Source organism: Engystomops pustulosus, chromosome 4 (genome assembly GCF_040894005.1).
Source record: "Engystomops pustulosus chromosome 4, aEngPut4.maternal, whole genome shotgun sequence".
Classification (NCBI taxonomy): Eukaryota; Metazoa; Chordata; class Amphibia; order Anura; family Leptodactylidae; genus Engystomops; species Engystomops pustulosus.
Window position 1 is genome coordinate 51,983,822 of NC_092414.1, and position 19,409 is coordinate 52,003,230.

At 39.3% G+C, this 19,409-nt stretch overlaps 1 protein-coding gene across 5 annotated transcripts in view; it reads left to right on the forward strand.

Annotated features, from left to right (window-relative positions):
- The window catches only part of ATP10B (ATPase phospholipid transporting 10B (putative)), a 326,471-nt gene that overhangs the window by 274,080 nt on the left and 32,982 nt on the right, over positions 1–19,409 (forward strand). For all 5 annotated transcript variants that reach the window (XM_072145901.1, XM_072145903.1, XM_072145902.1 and 2 more), the window contains 3 exons: positions 14,338–14,423; positions 15,629–15,732; positions 18,584–18,715. In XM_072145901.1, the coding sequence (XP_072002002.1) occupies positions 14,338–14,423; positions 15,629–15,732; positions 18,584–18,715 (322 nt within the window). The remainder of the gene's footprint in view (positions 1–14,337; positions 14,424–15,628; positions 15,733–18,583; positions 18,716–19,409) is intronic.

A 19,409-nucleotide genomic window follows, 5' to 3' on the forward strand; every position in this document is an offset into this window, starting at 1 on the left:
AGCAGCGCGGCCAGCGGCTAGTCTATCCCAGGGTCACCTGATCTGGCCAGCCAACCACTGCTATCGACGTGTAAGGGTACCACGTCATGCTGGGTGGAGTGCAGAGTCTCCTGGCTTGTGATTGGCTCTGTTTCTGGCCGCCAAAAAGCAAAACGGCGGGAGCTGCCATTTTCTCGAGCGGGCGAAGTATTCGTCCGAGTAACGAGCAGTTTCGAGTACCCTAATGCTCGACCGAGCATCAAGCTCGGACGAGCATGTTCGCTCATCTCTAGTTGTAACCAATTTTGTAAAACAAAACTGATCAAAGCTGATGTTTAGTGAAACAGAAGTTTATTCCAATCTTGTAAATTTCTATATGAGGTTCCCGCTTAGATGATGCCGGTTCTGAATCTAGATTAGCCATATAACTGGAATAACTACTGTGGTAAAAAAAAACTTTGTTGTATCAGAAGACTACTGGGGCTTTTCAGCAACTTATGTCTTCATTAGGGGGAGTGCGTTCTTGACAGGCCTAGTTATCTGCATAAATAAATACAGCTAAGTTTTGAGCCATAAAATGTAAAAGAAAGCTTATGTATATTTGCCAAGGTATAAATAATGTTCACTACTAACTATTAGATAAAATCTAGATGCAACCTCTAATTAACAATCAACAAAGGATTCACTGTAATATTACAAGAAGAAGACTTGTTTGTTAAAAGTGCTTAAATTATAAAATGGGTAATACCCTGTGTGTACCAGATAAAAAAAAAAAAAAAAAGGAGAGACGGTTTGGACAGGTATAAATATCATGTGACCACCCAGTCCTAGGACAGATAACTAGTTGTGTGTCTCGTAGTTATTACGTTAGAGGTCAGCATACAAATGAATCCAGCAAGTGGACCCAAAATTTATTGTACTATTCCACTTGCGAATAACTTGATGCAACCCTTTCTCTCTCTGACATATCGACACCTTCTCTATTTTTTTTTATCTGGAGGAAGAAAGACACAGTTCACTCAGGGTATAACCCATTTTTATATTTTTTAAGCAGCTGCAAATAAAATTTATATTTTTTGAGCACTTTTCACAGACAAGTCCTCTTGCAATATTCCAGTGAATGTGTTTTTATATAAATAATTTTATAAACTGGGTACTCTTTATAGATTTCTCATTGTTATTGAGATTCAGAACAGATGCTGAATTGTGTCTTGTATCAAAGGGTTTGGCCACTCATAGCAAATATTAACAAGGTAAGTCTAAGAGTCTAATAAGGTCAATCATATTATACTCACATGATTCAAGTCATTTGCCACTGGTAGCCACAGATCACGTCACCCATGGGCAGCAAGAATCAGGAATTCCTGTGACGACCTATGTCCATATATATTCCGGAGTATGGAGGGGGCCATGAAGTAGTTACTGTATGTATGCCCCCTCCATCATAACTCTCCAACTAACCCTTTTAAGGCAGTATTTAAACATCTGTAATGCATACAATCATTATCACAGCAATAAATCTTGCTTTAGTGGCCATTCAAACAACATAAACTTATAGATCTTTATGATCAAAGACCTGACTTGGAGTCCGGTTTAATGGCCCTGTCATGTGACCTATAATACATGAGTCAAGGCTGGTAGGATTTAGCCTATAGTAAATAACATACTAAATCGAATATAGTATCTTTTTTTTCAAACTACAGTTTCCTGCTGTAGATCATTTCCTTAAATGTCAGGCATTGAATATATTTTGTATCTCTGTTTGATGGTATTTTAGTGAGTGACTTAATGATAATTCAGTATGGCTACTCTTAAAAAGATCAACCTAGTTAGCAAATATTGTCACATGAGAGTCGTTTAATATGCATATCAGTGCTAGCAGGTGCTAATAACGTGTCCTTGTAATTCCTTTGTTCAGAATAATATAACTCTGGAGGTATAAAAACAATTCCATTAAATTGGTTAAATGAAAATTGAAATTGGACCTGCAAACACTTGAAGATTAGTTTTTGGCCGTTGACAATGGGACTTTATCCCTTCGCCAACTGTGCTCTGTTAATGTACTCCAGTCCCTCTTCCATACAAGTTTAACAGTTAATAAGATAATCTTCTTGTGTCTTCCGATACTGAAGGTTAAAAGAGTTTGAAGGTAACTTCTTCCTTTGCTATAAGGGCATCTCTTAGGTGACTGGGAGATTAACTTTTCCTCTGACATTTTGGAAATTTTCTCCTGAGCTGTGAATTTGAAATAAGCTCTAATTGAATCTACACTTTCAATACTGTTTAACTTTGGAGGAGTTCTGTTATTTGGCAGATAAATGCCACCTTCAACATCTTACAGACAAATGTCACTTCAGAGAGGGAGAGAGAAAGAAAAGTAGATTTCGTAGGAGTTGAACTTTGCGTTGAAAAGGCGTCGTCATTACCATTGTGCCATAATTACACTTCAGAATCGAAGTCACGAACTGAATTGTAAAACCGCCCAGGCTGAAGCAACATTCCACCCTGACGATAGAAGAGAATCAATGTCCTATCTTTATTGACTGTAGAATATGTGTAAAACATATGTCAGCATTGTACAGTGTGATCAGGGTGGAGGATTGTTCATTTGTACTTGTAGTTTTTATTAAAATTATTCCTTAATTTTATACATGTTATTTATATATTTTAGAATGTTTACCATTACAAATGTTCATATAGTTATTTCTTAGCTATAATAATCCTTTGTCTTGCTCCAGAAACCCCATGTTATCATTTGTAGGAGCTGCAGCTCCACTATGAAGGACATCTAAGGGAGTCTACTAGCTCCTATTTCTTCTCCCAGGCAAAGACAGCTTTGTATAGGGCACTTTGTAAGCTTTACAGACTAACTTTCTCGCAAACCAAGTATTTGTCATTTAAATGAAAATGTATTTTTTATCTTAATGAAAAGGAACTTATTTTTGTATATTTTTTTTATTGAGGATGTTTATCATTATGTTAGGTGTCCCGGGGCAGCATAAAAAGCAGACAAAGCCTCACCCCTGAAGTTCTGATAAGTGAATTTGCATAAAGATAAAAAAGGAATTTTTATCTTCATAAAACCAGTAAAGGTGTGTGTGGAAAGTATGTAAAGTGTCTTACTCTATTACTTCCGGGGTGATTTGGGAGCCAGTTTACTCCCTTTCAGAACTACATAGTGGCAATTGAAATTGGTGGTCTTTCTGTGTACAGCATGGACATACTGTACTTATTCATCCATCTACTATCAGCCATTGCTATTTATTCTGTATTGCTAGCTCCTCTCTCTTAATATAGAATTACAGTAGCTCCAAGATTAAAGGATGGAACTGATCCATGAAATTACATCAGGTGTTTCATTTATTACTATTGATTTTAAATAGGGAACAAAACCGTTTCTCTCATTAACTTCAATTAGATGCATGCTCCCACCCAATTTTCATAGAGATCAATAAAGCTTTATTAAATTGTATTGCATGTATTGATTGAGATTTTCTATGCTAACTGTGGCCAAACTCTCATTTTGAACCCAGGATATAGTTCCTGGGCAAAATTTATTTTAGGGTGATACCAAATTTTCAGTCAGTGTTGCATAGTAAATCAACAACGAAATATTGCATGGAAGAGTAAAGTGTCTATAAAGTTTTAAATGATATGCCCAATTTATTGCACACTGTGAGCCTCCACTCGTTTACTAATACTTTATCTCAGTGATTGAATATTAGACACTTGGGGTGTAACATTTCAGGTCGCTAAATCGTCGCATCTGCTGACTACAATCCAGAGGTTGATGGCTGATTTATGACATTTGACAATTCAAAAAGTAGCAAATTTGCAAATCCCTCTAGTCCCCTCATAATGTAGGGAATCGGATGGCCCTTTTTTTGCTTTTGTGTTTTCATTTTTTGTTCTACACCTTCAAAAATTCATAACTTTTTAAAAAATTTTTCCATGTACAGAGATTATTAGCACTTGTTTTCTGCCTCACAAATTGTTCTTTCCAGCGACTGTTCTTCATAATTCCATGCCATGTAGTGGGTTGCTGGAAAAAATTTCCAAATGTAGTGAAATTGGCAAAAATCTCTGTAGCTATGTCTTTTTATTTTCCTTTCAAATGATTGATATAGGTATTAATATGTTTTAATACATTTAAAAAAATTAAGACCATTAGTACACAAAAAGTTTTTAATTTCACCATGTTCTGATAACTTTATATACTATAGCGTACAGACCTATGTTTGGTCTCATTATTTTTTGGGGGACATTTTGTTGCCATTTTTGAACTTTACAACCTTTTGATCACTTTTAATCAAAATTTTTATAAGTTGCGAAATGGCGAAAAAGTGGTGGTGCGGACACTTATGAGCTACTTACAGTTACGGGGTTCACCGTCGGGAGTAAGCATTTTTATATTTTGATAGACTCAACAGTTATAACAAAAACATATAACAAAAACTCTTTGACAGCATTATGAACTATGCTTTGTAGGGACTGGGGGAGAGCTAAAATGGGGGTCTTGGTGAAGGTTCCCTTTTATATAGTATAATATGGTGTACAGATGACAAAGGACAAAAAGTCTTTTTTTTTTACTACAGGAGCTCGCAGGCTTCATACAGGGGGGCTGTGACTAATGCATTTCCCACCCTCGCCTGATACTCGAGTCAATAGGTTTTCCCAGTTTTTTGTGTTAAAATTAGGTACATTGGGTTATAATAGGGTCGGCTCAATTCGTGTCTATATGGTAGTTGAAATTAGCATTTCTCAAGGCTTTTCCATTACCATGGACACATAGTGCAGTAGATATGTACACTGTTCCTGATACAGGTAGTCCCCGGCTTACATACAATATAAGAACAAACCTACAGAACCTAAGTTAAATTTGTACGTAAGTCAGAACTGTATATTTTATAATTGTGGGACCAGACAAATTTGTTTTGGTCTATGTGGATTTTAAAAATGTTGGATTTTCATAAGAACCAGGATTAACAATAAAGCTTCATTACAGACACCATTGATAACTATTATAGCTGTTTATTGTATCCTAGGACCAAAGTACAGTAAATTAGCAACATCCAGGGGGCCATTTGTAACTAGGGGTCATCTGTAAGTCGGGTGTTCCTAAGTAGGGGACCGCCTGTATATATATATATATATATATCTCCTAGACTTTTCATGGGGACCTACATTGGGATAATGGGTGCAAAAATTTTGCCACAAACTTTCATATAAATTGAGTCTGGACAGTGAGATGATGCACCAAATCTGTCATCCAGCATCAGCACATTGTTACGCAGTCTGCAGATAAGAAATAGTTAATCTGTCCATCTGTCCTAAGCTTACAGTGATCATGAAAACTGTACATTTCTTAGAATGAGTGGACAAAGTGCACACCCTTCATTAATCTTTTTTAACCATCACAATATTCCCTGTCGCAGATGCACATTGTGATTTATTTTTACCAGTGGCGTGATTCATTAACGCATGCAAAGTGAAGTTATTTGCACTTATGGTGTCTAAGACTTTATTTGGTAAAGATGTGAAGTGTTGAACCAATTTGCTGTTTTCTCAATCACTCACAGTTTTTTTTGTATTTTAACAGTATTTCTATTTTGCATTTGCTGATCTGCTGACAGCCCACGCAGATATATACTTGTCCTCCGCTGACACTTGTTGCTATGCAGAGAGAAGTGTTTGGCTTTTGTTTAGCTTGCACCTATAGTTTTACGTGATGTGAAGTACTTATCATAGAAGCAGTTTACTAACATACATTTAAGCTTAAAGAGAACCTGTCAGGCGAAATAACCCCCTAAACTAAATATATTTTCATAAACTGGATTAGAGAGCATTGCCTCTATCCCTTCATTGTCCCTCTACATGCCTGTAAACCTAAGCAATGAGGTCCTAAAGCTGTATGCAAATGCCCTGTGAAATGTCCAATGAGTCATTAGCATATTCAAGCTGTCCAGCTTATTCATGAGTGGGAGGCGCAGCCACACCCCCAGTGCATGACTGACAGCCTGTATAATGATGTGAGGCTGTATAATGATGTGCTTCCTGGTGCTGGAGGCCACACCCCCTGCAGCCTGTGTGTGCATGTGTGTGTGTATGTGAAAGGTACAACAGCTCCAGGATGCAGCCATGTAACAGCAGAACATGTCAGGTACTTGTGTAGCTGATGTCTGTGTCTCTGTGTATTAGGAGGATGCAGCATGTCAGCAGATGCAGCACATACACCAGCAACGCTTTACTATACATTACACACAGACATGAGCAGGGGGAGGAGAGGGGTGGGGTAACAGGGATGACATCACTGCCTCTGACCATATGACCAGCCTCATTTACATAATAAAGAAATTATGATTTTGCAATGATTAATGTATGAATTGACTAGATAAAGGTTGTGATGGGATCCTTGTGGGCTGCTCCAACAGGTAGAGGGGACAGGACAAGTGACACAGACCTGATGACAGGTGTCCTTTAAAGAGGACCTGCACCAGAATTTTACCTCTCAAACTACTAAGACATGCTGGTAAAGGGTTTAAATCTTCTCCCTATTACCTTAAATTATTTTCCACTGAGGCACTTAATTATAGCCGTTTTTCTCCTATTCAAATGAGTAGACAAGAGTCAAGTTTTCTCCAGGTCTGCCATCCCCCTTCTTTTGACGGGGAGCTCAGTGTGCCTTCAAATCTTGGCCTGAGCAGACTGGATATCCTATCCTTATGGGAATGTCGGAATGTTGTCCTTCTCACTTGCATGGTGTATTTAGGCTGGGTTCACACCTCGTTTTACCTCATGCACACCTTGTTTTTGTGAATATGTTGCATTAGTTGTAAAGATACATCAGGAGGATCCTGACGTGTCATCACATTGTATGCCCGGGGAGGAGTGTTTCTGCCAACGATAAATGGGGAATTTCCTGAGTGATGTCCTAATATGGACAGTGAGTGACATCACCGGGTCCTTCCTCCTGCCAAGCAGTGTATGTGCTCAGCACGGCTGGGGGGAGGGATGCATTGCTTACTATGTCTTTCCATCTTGCAATTTTTTTACGGACAATCTGTTTAATGGCCAGACAGCAACAACTATGCCTCCATCTGCCACTATTTGTCAATGTAAGTGCTAAGCGTATATGTCAGGTCCTTACCTACCTGGACAAGAAGGCCTCATTGAAGGAAAGTGCGAAACATGACAAATTCAGAGTTCGGAGAGTTATAATGATGTTAGAGACGTTTTTGACATAATGGTCCTTAAAGGACATCTACATTTGAAGGACATCAGATTTACTGATGGTAGATGTCCCAAACTTACTTGTTCATCCCGTCTGTCAGGGGATGATCTCGCTTTTAAGTTTGGGACATCTACTAGCAGTAAATCTGATGGTCAATCAGGTACTTTAAATAAAAATCTTTCTTTTTCTGCATAAATACCAGGATTGATAATGTACCAGAGATTGTTGTACTACAACAGAGAGTAACAAGACATCCCCTGAAATCCAGAGCATCAGCAGGAGAAAAAAATAATGTAAGCTTATTTTCAGAGAAACCGGGTAGTACCAGAGGAACTACATATAGTACTTTATTGTGTGCAGAATTATTCCTGTACAATAGATCCTGCTCACAAAGCCCCATTCAATAAAGCAACCAATGTAATCAGTAGAGAGGTTTTTCTTGGCATTTCTGGCAACCCAAGAAAACTTACATTATATCTGGTGGCCCCAATAAAGAACAGCTCCACTTCAAATGCCAATACAGTACCAACTTAACCAGCAGCATCCCACCATTGTGTGGTCCCCCCTTATCTATAGGCCCCTTTGATTTTGCATGGGTTGCATTATAGTTAAACTCCTTTTGCCAGAATGTAACAAATTATAATCTGAAATCGACTCCTATGTGTAAGATACTTAGGACATTTTCCTATTCACTTCATTGACTTGATAACCCTTGTAATTTCACTGTTCTTCATGCAGCGGAATAGGAATAGCATTTGGCAAATTTGGGTTAAAAAAATCACTTTCTGTCTTTTATTTGCTCAGTCTGTCTTTCTGAAGTCACATTTCATCCTCTCAAATATCCATATTTTACTGATCTGACTTGTCTGTAACAAGGTGATGGTGCCGGAGGTGCTCTGTGCATTTCTTCTTCTTGTCTTTTCATGCTTTAAATCCTGTCATTATGGAGGACATCGGGAGAAGAGAATCTAATTAGTTTTATGTGGCTAAGATTTCTCACTTGTGAATTATGTGCAGGATCTTTTTGTTGTTTCCCTTTTCTGTCTTTGCCAATAAGGACATGTCTTTTCTTCTGATGCGTTGTAAATGATTTTAGTATTGAGTATAACATTCAGATACAGCTAATTAGGTTCCTCATATTCCATTAGTATGCCATGTTTAACCTTCCTCAGGGCCGATTCTAGCCTTTTTGCTGCCTGAGGCGAAATTTTAAAATGCTGCCCTCCCCCCCCCCCCCCCCGTGTACGCGTGCACGTGCGTGCCCCTGATGATGCTACCTTACACACTAGTAGTCATTAGACACAGGTATTAGTATTATATTATTGACCTCTAGTACCTTACAGGTGACCATCTACTCCATCAGGAAGGTACTTCTTTACGCTTTCTTCTGGCCTTGGTTTTCCTCCGAATTCACAAAGAAATGTCTTCAACTCCATGCAGCACAACTCACCATGGCGCCCCTAAAAATACCACAGTCACAGTATAATGAATTGTGATTCCAATATATATTATCCTCACAACATGACTGAACAAACTATTCCCAACATAAAACATCCTTTAGTCACCCAAATTAGAGCATATAGAGCAATTCAATTAGGTGCCCTAATTTAGGCTCCCCCAATAATGAACAGCCGAGTATACATAGTCTCTCCTCTCTACCATTTATATACAGCCTCTCCCCTATCCCCCTGTATACACAGCCTTTCTTCTACCCCCCTGTATACACAGCCTACACCCCCCACACCCCGTATACAGTCTCAGCTCCCCCACCACCTGTATCCAGTCTCAGCTGTATACATGCCCCACACAATTACCCCCATTAATGCCTCCCATACAACCCCCCAAAATTTCCCCCATACAACCCCAATGTAATGTTTCCCACAGCCTCCCAGTAATTACCCCCACAGCTACCCCCAGTAAGTAATGTGCCCACACTCAGCCCCCCAGTAAGTAATGTGCCCACACACAGCCCCCCAGTAAGTAATGTGCCCACACACAGCCCCCCACTAAGTAATGTGCCCACACACAGCCCCCCACTAAGTAATGTGCCCACACACAGCCCCCCACTAAGTAATGTGCCCACACACAGCCCCCCACTAAGTAATGTGCCCACACACAGCCCCCCACTAAGTAATGTGCCCACACACAGCCCCCCACTAAGTAATGTGCCACACACAGCCCCCCACTAAGTAATGTACCCACACACAGCCCCCCACTAAGTAATGTACCCACACACAGCCCCCCACTAAGTAATGTGCCCACACACAGCCCCCCACTAAGTAATGTGCCCACACACAGCCCCCCACTAAGTAATGTGCCCACACACAGCCCCCCACTAAGTAATGTGCCCACACACAGCCCCCCACTAAGTAATGTGCCCACACACAGCCCCCCACTAAGTAATGTGCCTACACACAGCCCCCCACTAAGTAATGTGCCCACACACAGCCCCCAGTAAGTAATGTGCCTCACACAGCCCCCCAGTAAGTAATGTGCCTCACACAGCCCCCCAGTAAGTAATGTGCCTCACACAGCCCCCCAGTAAATAATGTGCCTCACACAGCCCCCCCCAGTAAATAATGTGCCTCACACAGCCCCCCCCCAGTAAATGTGCCTCACACAGCCCCCCAGTAAATAATGTGCCTCACACAGCCCCCCAGTAAGTAATGTGCCCACACAGCCCCCCAGTAAATAATGTGCCTCACACAGCCCCCCAGTAAATAATGTGCCTCACACAGCCCCCCCCCCAGTAAGTAATGTGCCCACACACACAGCCCCCCCAGTAAGTAATGTGCCTCACACACAGTCCCCCATGTTCTTCCCTGGCCCCTGTCATGTCTCCCCCTCACCTCACTCAGGCAGCTCTCTGTGTGTGTACTGCTTTCCCCGGCAGGTCATGTGACCATTGCATCATCAAAGGTCCTTCAGCCTTCACCCTCCGGGAGTCTTCTACTCCCGGAGGGTGAAGCAACTGCTGGGGAAAGCAGTCCCTGTACATGGTCTCATAACGATCTGTGTCCTGAGGACACAGATCGTTATGAGAGAGGGAAGGAAGATCTAGCGATCCCCCTGCTGCACTCACCATTCCGTGCTCCCACGCAGCTCCCTCATCTCCTCCAGCCAGCAGCCCTCTGTGAAGGGACACAGGTCGGCACGGGCACGTGGTTACGTCATCACGCCGACCTGTGTCCTGCAGAGCGGTGCACACAGGCGCGATGTGCTGCACCGCTCTGCCTATAAATTACATCACCGCCTTGAAGGCGGCGATGTAATTTATTTTACAAGTGGCACGGACCTGCCAGCCATTGGCAAGTCCGTGCTACCAGCGGCAAAATGCCGCTTTTAAATGGGGTCCGCTATCTGCCGCCTGAGGCGGGGACTTCACCTCGCCTCATGGCAGAAGCGGCCCTGACCTTCCTCGTACTCCCAGGGTGTAGTCATTTTATTATAAAAAAAATAATCAAGCAACAGGCGGAAAAATTGTTCTTGTGTTAGAAATGTGAAATTATATTATGCACGGAAGTGATCGGAACACTTCTCTGCTACGGAGAAACAGGAGTATTCCTGGAGATGTTATACCGATACCGATGAGCTCCATAGTAAGGAAACTGCAGTACCGTGGAGACCATATGCATTGCTCACTATAATTACATAAAAAGACGTGGTTTCTTTTTCTTTTTTATTTTTAGTTCAATAAAGTAATCAATATTTACCAATCCAGTCATTGGTTAACATATCAGAATGTCATGAATGTCAGAACCAGGTCTTGAATAGATATCTGCTAATGTGGTGTGCACAACTCTTAGCTGGATGCCTTGTTGTTTCCCTTTGACTAAAATCAAGCCTACAAAACTACTTAAAGGGGTTGTCCCATTTCATTCATTTTTATACTATGGGCTCCAGCATTTGTAAAAATAATAATAAGAAGTAATACTTACCTTGGCTCAGTCCAGGACAGTGTCACCTTTCATCAACTTCCTTCACTTTCATTTGTAGCTATACAGAGGTGCAGTGGTCAAGTCATCAGTTAGTGCCTAATAGAGGCCCCAGCTAGAGGTTGTATAGGGAGTACTGTCTGCGTAATGGTATGTACCATAATAGCACTGTCTAATTCTCCTTTTCTTAGTAGGAATATAGTAAACTAAACATACGTAAGCCTCAGAAACAGTGTAGAAAACGAGTGAGATGTTACATCATCATTTGGGCTCCTAGTTTTCTAAGAATGCTGAAGGTGGGCATTTGGGGCATGCTTGGTCACTTGGGTCTTCAGGGTGCTCAAGGAGCATGCAATATAGCGAGGGGTCAAGGTAAACATCATTTTTAGACATAGTTCCCACAGAGTTTGAAGATGTTGGTACTATCCCATCCTGATGTGTACTCTGCATTCAAGTTCAAATGTAAGATTTCTGTCATATCTTGGAAACTTAATGTTAAAGCTGGAATTACTGTGATGTATGATTAAGATATTGTGGACATTAAGGATTAAATCTATAGCTAGTTGTGGTAAATTACTGTACAGGGCCACCACATACTGTGTATATTTATATCAATTTCCTCCTGCATTCCCCTCTAACATGCACCAGAGTATGTTTTGTAAAGTGATTGATTTATGTGATTGTGTATGATATCAATTCATCAATATTTTTTTCCCAAATGTTTTAACCCTTTTGAGTCTTGTTAGCCTTGGACATACCCGGTCACTGGAGTGCACAGAAAGTGCATTGTCCGACTATAATGCACTGTGTATCATGAATGTATCACTTTCCCGCTCAGAATTTACCATCTTTTTAGTGGTGCATCTTAGGGCTAGGGCTTGCGACACAATTTGAACATTAAATCCCGCACTCAGTCCGATTGTCGGACAGTTCGATGGCATGCACCCTAATTTGTTTTGCATGGAAACCAGTGCAGCTGTGTCACAAATAGGATCACATGCGCCACAATCGCACCTGTGCCTGTGCAAGCTGTTTTAACCCCGAAAAAGGTGAACAGTCTGAAAAAAGTGCGGGCTCGACTCTTAGTAAATGAGCCCCTTTGTGTCTCTCAGATCGATTTGTCACATCCTGTAATGCAACAGTATGTCTGATATGATAGAGTGCAGGAGAGACCTATACATCCCCTATAGGATGTGGAGGGCGATAAATCGGCAAAAGTCTTCAGTTGGTCATCCTGATAAAAACATTTTATGTTAGCTATTCCTTTTTGGGTCCAAGATTCTAGATTTAAATTTAATGGGAAGTCTTGTTTTTTTAGTGAACCTGTTTGATATTCTGTGTTTTAAAATATTTCTTCAACACTATCCATATATGGATGTGCAGCTTGGGTGTGCATTATGAAGTTCTGCAGCAGCTGAGGTGTGTGGTGATGTTCTGTAGGAGGTGAGGTGTACATTATGATGTTTTGCAGGAGCTGAGGTTTGTATTATGAGGTCCTGCAGCACCTGAGGTGTATATTGTGATGTTCTGCAGCAGATGAGGTGTAAGTTATGATGTTCTGCAGTAGCTGGGGTGTGTCTTATGATGTTCTCCAACAGCTGGGGTTTTTAATAAGAGGTTCTGCAGCAACTGAAGTTTATATTATGGTGTTATGTAGTGTCTAGGGTGGGAATTATGAGTTTCTTGATATGTTTTGATCTGCAATAGAAATAAAGATTTCTTGATTATGTATTCAGTATCGGTTTTCAGGCTTTACTGAATTATTTCGGAGCCCCCACCATTTTTTTTTAATTTTTTTGCCCAGGGCGTTCCACCATGCTTAATTTGCCCACCCACTGTAGGTAGACAGCATAGTTTTGTTTTACCATTCATTTGTGGTTCTTTGCAAAGACTTGGCTGATATGACTAGATGGGCAGTGGGTCAGATCAATACAATGTGTGCTTCCCCCTAGTTGACAAACTAACTTTTTTTTATTTTACTCAAACACAATGAATATAAGATTCCAGACATGTGCTCATTGCAAAATAATACCAGTATTTTTACTTCATAGATCAGGAAATATCTATAAATAGTTTATCAAGAGGAATAGCAACAGGATATTACAACATATGAGATCAAAGTACAAGTAACAGCTTTCTGCTTACTATTAGTCAGAGCCATAAATGCATACTAGTTATTTAATGGCTCTATCAAGGTGCCAGAGTGAAATGCCACAAACAAGGAAATTACCTTGGTGGAGGGTTTGGTAGTCTAGACTCTAGAGAGTACAGAGGTGGGACATTTTCAGTCTGTTCTATGTTCTCTTTGCTGTATGGAGACCTCAAAACATGTATCATTCATCATTCAGGTCTCTGAATGAGAATGGTTGAAAAGTACAGAACATTAGGAGCGTCTATGAGAGGATCTTACAAAATTTAATAGAAGTGTGACGAAATTTAAAAAAAAAAAAAAAAAAAAAGAAATCTCGATGTTATCAGGTTTAAATTTGGTTGAAATGTTAACCACCAGACAAATCAGCATTTAGCTCAAAAGTGACCGGGTGACCAGGAAAGTATTAGTATTACAGTATTTTTCGGACTATAAGGCGCACCGGAGTATAAGGCGCACCATCAATAAATGCCTGCTATGTCTAGGTTCATATATAAGGCTCACTGGACTATAAGGCGCACCTGATTATAAGGATGAATGACCAGCAGGTGGCAGACCTGTGTACAGTTCAAGGCAGCTGTTGTCTGTAAGTAAGGTTCATATATAAGGCACACCGGACTAAAGGCGCACCTTTGATTTCTGAGAAAATGAAAGGATTTTTTGTGCGCCTTATAGTCCAAAAAATATGGTAAGTATTAGTAAAGTGAACACGGACACCAGTGACTGCTTGTATCCTTATGTTGACAGGAACAATCCCTTTATTATAGAGGCACACTCCCAATTCAGCTATATCTCTAGTTATACATGCTCCATGCTTACCCTGGTATCAAAAGGGGTTAAGAGAGGGGTTAGAGTTCTATATATAGCAGGAGACAATATGTGAACAATGGGGACAATCCGTAAGGACACATTCCTTTTATAGGGAACCAAAAGTATCTGCCCACAAAATGAACCCTGTAGAAGTCATCTTAGGCCACCAGGAACCTGCTCTGACCATAACTCTGCAATCAATGTAAATACAATTTGTCTTTTATTTCTTCCAGGAATCTGCATTTGATCCAGAATCCTTTAAATATACAATTGTGTGCGAAAAGCCAAATAACAACCTTAGCAAATTCAAGGGTTACATGTAAGTATTATTTATATATTCTATATCCTGAACAGTATGTTAATTGAAAACATCTATTAGTTTTAGAAACTTAATATTAACCACAAACAACATACTTTTTTCCTTAAATACATTCACTATTAATAATAAAATTAGCTGTATTATTGGTCACATAATGGTCATGTTATTTTTATTATTTCTACCTGTTTTATTGTTTCTACCCATACCCATAACATGCAAACCCACTTCTCTCATGTGTATCTGCAGAAGGATATGTAATAAAATAGTCAAATGATATAATACAATTCTTTGTCCCATTATCTAGTTTTATAGGTTTTTATGTTTGATCATTAATTTTCCACATGTATTCATGTTGATATTACTTATCTAGAAGACTTTGTATCTTCCTTGTTTCTGTCAGTACCATTCCAGGTACTGGATTGTTTATTTACTTTCTCTCTAATGCTGTGCACAATAAGAACAAATAGTAACCTTACAGGTCATATCGGAACTAGTCTTCCACAAAAAGATGGAAGCTCATTCTGACTCAAAATATCATTTGCAAACTGTAGGCCTTTAATATACTGCCAAGTGACATTGTCAGTTCTCCATACAGTATTCTGAAAGAGAACCTGTCACCCGGGACCTCATTTTCACTAAAGACAGGTTGAAGAAGCCATATTTGCAATGCAGCTAAAAATAGGCTTCTAATAAACTGTCTATAATGAAAATTAGGTCTCTGGTGACAGGTTCCCTTTAAAGAAATCTACCAAGCAGCAGAGGGGCTTTTTGTACATTATGTATTGTCCATTAAACATGATTTTTTATGTAGAATAGTTGAATTACTTTACTACATTGTAAAACACAATTTTATGGAGACAATTAAGATACTTTGGGGGAGAATTTATTAAGACTGCGGAAAGTGCACAAGTCTTAATATTCCCCCACTGACACATTACATTCTGTTTTTACTGAAAGGCTCCAGCCTCTTTGTAAATCCAGTGGTGAATACATGCACCAGAAGGAAATATTCACCAGGTCAGACCTGGCAGAGATATCAGCTTTAGCATTCACCTAACTTGTAATGGAGGTTAAAGTGGCATGCAGGGCTGAGACCATTCAAAAAGTGCTAAAAGTGCAAAAAAGTGCAAAAAGTTCCTGATTTAAATCCAGTAAAAATATTTAATAAACATACATAGTACTGAATGTATTTTTTTTCCTTATAGGGATCAAAATGGTCAACGCACGGGATTTGGAACTGAAAGTCTTCTTCTTCGGGGATGTACAGTTCGAAATACAGAGGAAGCCATTGGGGTTGTTGTTTATGCAGGTAATGTAAAATGAACCCCTTAAAGAAAGTCTACCACCAAAATCATGCATGACAAACCAGGAGCACATACCCATAGTATGGATGTACCCATACCCATAGCTGGATTTAATAGTAGTGCGGTTTGCAGGAAGTAACTTCTCACAGCACAGTACTATTACGTCCAGTTGCGGGAAAGGGTTCAAGTGGTTGGCCACATTACTTCATACTTTCTGTAATCTGTGAGGGGTAGTATATAAGGTAACTTACCAAATACATATATTAAACGTTCTGCACTGCTTTCTGGAAATATAAAGTCAAATCTCTGTTTTGGAAATGTCTTTTACCTTATAAGCATTTTCTCAGAAAATGGCCAGAGCTGGAGGGTCATTTGATCTCTAACCGTCTATTACCAATGTACCTTACAGGACCATAGATTAGTATTTCATGACTCCATCCATGGCCATTTTATAGAGAAAAATGACTCTCTGATTAGGTAATGAACATGTCTGAACCAGGGGCTTGACTTGACATATCAAGATGACTGTGCAGAACTTATAATAGATGTATATTGGTAAATTACAAATATCCTGCCCCCACACTTACACACACATTGCAAAAAAACATAAAGAAAAGTGCCCAGCCGTTTAATTTAGAGCAAAAACTGAAGCAAAACTATGCATGTGCTTAATAATTTTCATGTAGCTTCACCCTGAATACACACGTATCTACTATTGTGAAATGAAGGGTGCAGCAGGTCACTCACTGACATTTAAAGGGTTTACCACCCTTCCCACAGGCAAACACTTCACATATTTCTTTCAGTTTTTTACGTATATCGTAAGAATATTCTGACTGTTCTAAAAATAAACTTGTACAGAGCCTTTCTATGCGGAAATGTGTTGCAGTATGCAATAAGTTCACAAAAAATGCTGTTTTTGACAGTTTGGCACAGACTGCCCCATAATAAACAAGACTTGTCTGTACAATGGAATGATGCAAAAGACATTTTTAATATTTATGTTTTAGATATTGACCAGATATGACATAAATATATGATAGATGAATCTTGAGCAGGGCTCCACTGACCTCCCTCCAGCAGCCATGCTGAAAGGAGAGCCATGCACTTTTACTCTCTATCTATGGGAGTGACGATAGTCCATAGAGTCCAAGAGCCATAGACATTTTTTTTTCTGTATATATAAATTAATAATTCTCTTGTGAATCTATCGGTCTTCCGAAATTTCACCTCTGTTTTTCAACACTGACAACCAAGCGTTATTCTTGAATGTCCCAAGTACTTTTTTACATTTACAGCTTGTCTCTACAATTTATTAGCTGAGGCATTACCGGATATGAGTTTTTCACTCATTATTTTATTGTGCTGCTGTTTCTATAACTTAGAACATTTTCCTTTTCCAGTTCTGGTGTATTCAGACCCCCTCAGTGGCTGATATAGTGTTTTCATGATACTTCCCTTCAATGTCCATTACTACTTATTCCTGCTGGAGGCAAGCAGCTAAATGTATTTCTCGTGCCAAGTGAAAATGGCTCATGACTGAAATTAGAGTTAGATTAATGAAACTAGCTATACCTTGCTGAGCTCAAGCAGAGGGCAGCTCATATGCTGTAATGATCACATTTGGTCCACTTGATGAAGCGCTGCAGCAGTGTCCAGCTGCTTGATTCAACACTTAAGACTCTGGAGGTCATGTGTTTATCCAGCTCACTTGCCAATCATTTATAAATGCATGATGCAATCATAAGGAAAAAAACATTTTTAAATAATGTCATTCGTTTCAATAACTTTTTGTCCCCAAACAAAACCATTTATGGCTTTGCTTCTCTTCTATAAGTAGAGGTATTCTTTAAAGTTGTGTTACAAGACTCTCTACATGTCCTTCATGTATGAAATGTTCAAGTGAAGTCTCTTCTGTCTCCACCTCACGATAGACCTGCTCCTATTTCTTTTTGATGTTTTTTCCCATTCTTGAAGTATTAGAATGGAAGAGTTGATGAGTGATCTCTACTTCCTTTATTTTTTTTTTGACAAGAGATTCACTATTCCTGGAATTCTCCTTTTATTCTCATGTAACCTTTTTCAAGAAGAACTTCTACAACTTTGTCTTTGACATTTTGGTACTGGAGATATGTCTGTACAAATACTGTATGGAAGACCAAACCATGTGTTATTGGCTTACAGCTAGGCTGCACCCCATGAAAGCAATAAGGGATTTTATTCTCTTTTTCTTTACATAAAACTTATGTTTATGGGAGAGTAATAACTCTTCCCTGACAGATGAGATCAGGAGAAAGAATAGTAAGGCATGTTGTATTTCAATACGCCTACCCCTCTGTTTTCTTAAAAGGAAAACACCAAAAAGTCTTGCAGTGGCTTCTGCTTTTGGAAGTCGTGTACACTTATCCAAGCCATGCCTGAAAGTGTATTGAAGAGATAGGGAAAAAAGCTGTATTTCCTCTAAAGATTAGGTAAAATCTGAGTTTATTTTCCAATTGATTCTTATATAACATTTCTACATATTCTACACTTTGGAATGAATGTTTAATCAGTCCTAACTACTCATTAGACTTAAGTCCATGATGGTTATGTTATAATTAAATATGCAATCCAGATTCTAGTCACTTAAAAAAGAAAAGAAAAAAAACATCTATAAAAAAAACCCTGGGCTGTCAAGATGACATGCAAATCCTGCCACACAAGTCGCTCTATTGGGTCAAAATGGTTAATTAAAACACTTGATTCTTCTTGATTGCTAAGAAACAGCAGGCGGCTTCATGCTGAGACGCCACATAAAACGCATTCATATATAAAGATATTTATTAAAATCCTGCTATTTGTATCTTTTCCCCCAAGGGCATGAGACCAAGGCGATGCTGAACAACAGTGGTCCACGTTACAAGCGCAGCAAACTGGAAAGACGCATGAATGTCAATGTATTCTTCTGTGTCGGCATCCTCATCGTCATGTGCCTCATCGGAGCGATAGGTTCATATTCTACATCTTTATATTTACTCTGTATTTCACATTTTTATTCTATATTTAAAATATAAATACAGTCTTTAGATAGAATATAGAGCCTGGTATTCCAGATCAAGAGAAAACTGATCCTTTTCTAGATACTTTGTGTAATATACCATTTTACATGCCATAGCGTATCAATAAAACCTGATTTTGTAATTAGATTAAGTGTCAGTATTAAATGCCATCTTTTTCACATTTTGACTGTGCTGATAGCCAGTAGAACAAGGTTTGAAGAGCAAGGTTAAAAAATTGGATCTTGTTTTCCTGGAAACAACTCATATCCATGGACAGCAGGCCATTCATTTAAATGAGATTGAGCTACAATACTAAGGCTCCCTGCACACAAACATTGGCAAAATTGGCCTTGCAAAATTGACATCCATTTTTCATGGCCAATTTGCATCAGTCTGGCATCCTCATGAACAGTAATCTGTGAAAAACTAATCAGACTACAGTAGGGCATGCTCTACTTGCTCAGTTGCATGGTCTGTTAAAATAATGGCTGTGGGCACTAAGCCTTTTTAAGGTATTGTATTTAGTTCAGCTGTGTGTTGTCCATACATAAAACGGTTGGGTGCATCTTCCTTGACGGTAGCCTATAGAATAGTGTCTGGCAGTGTTCTTTTTCTTCATTAAAAAAATAATAAGATCATGTTTT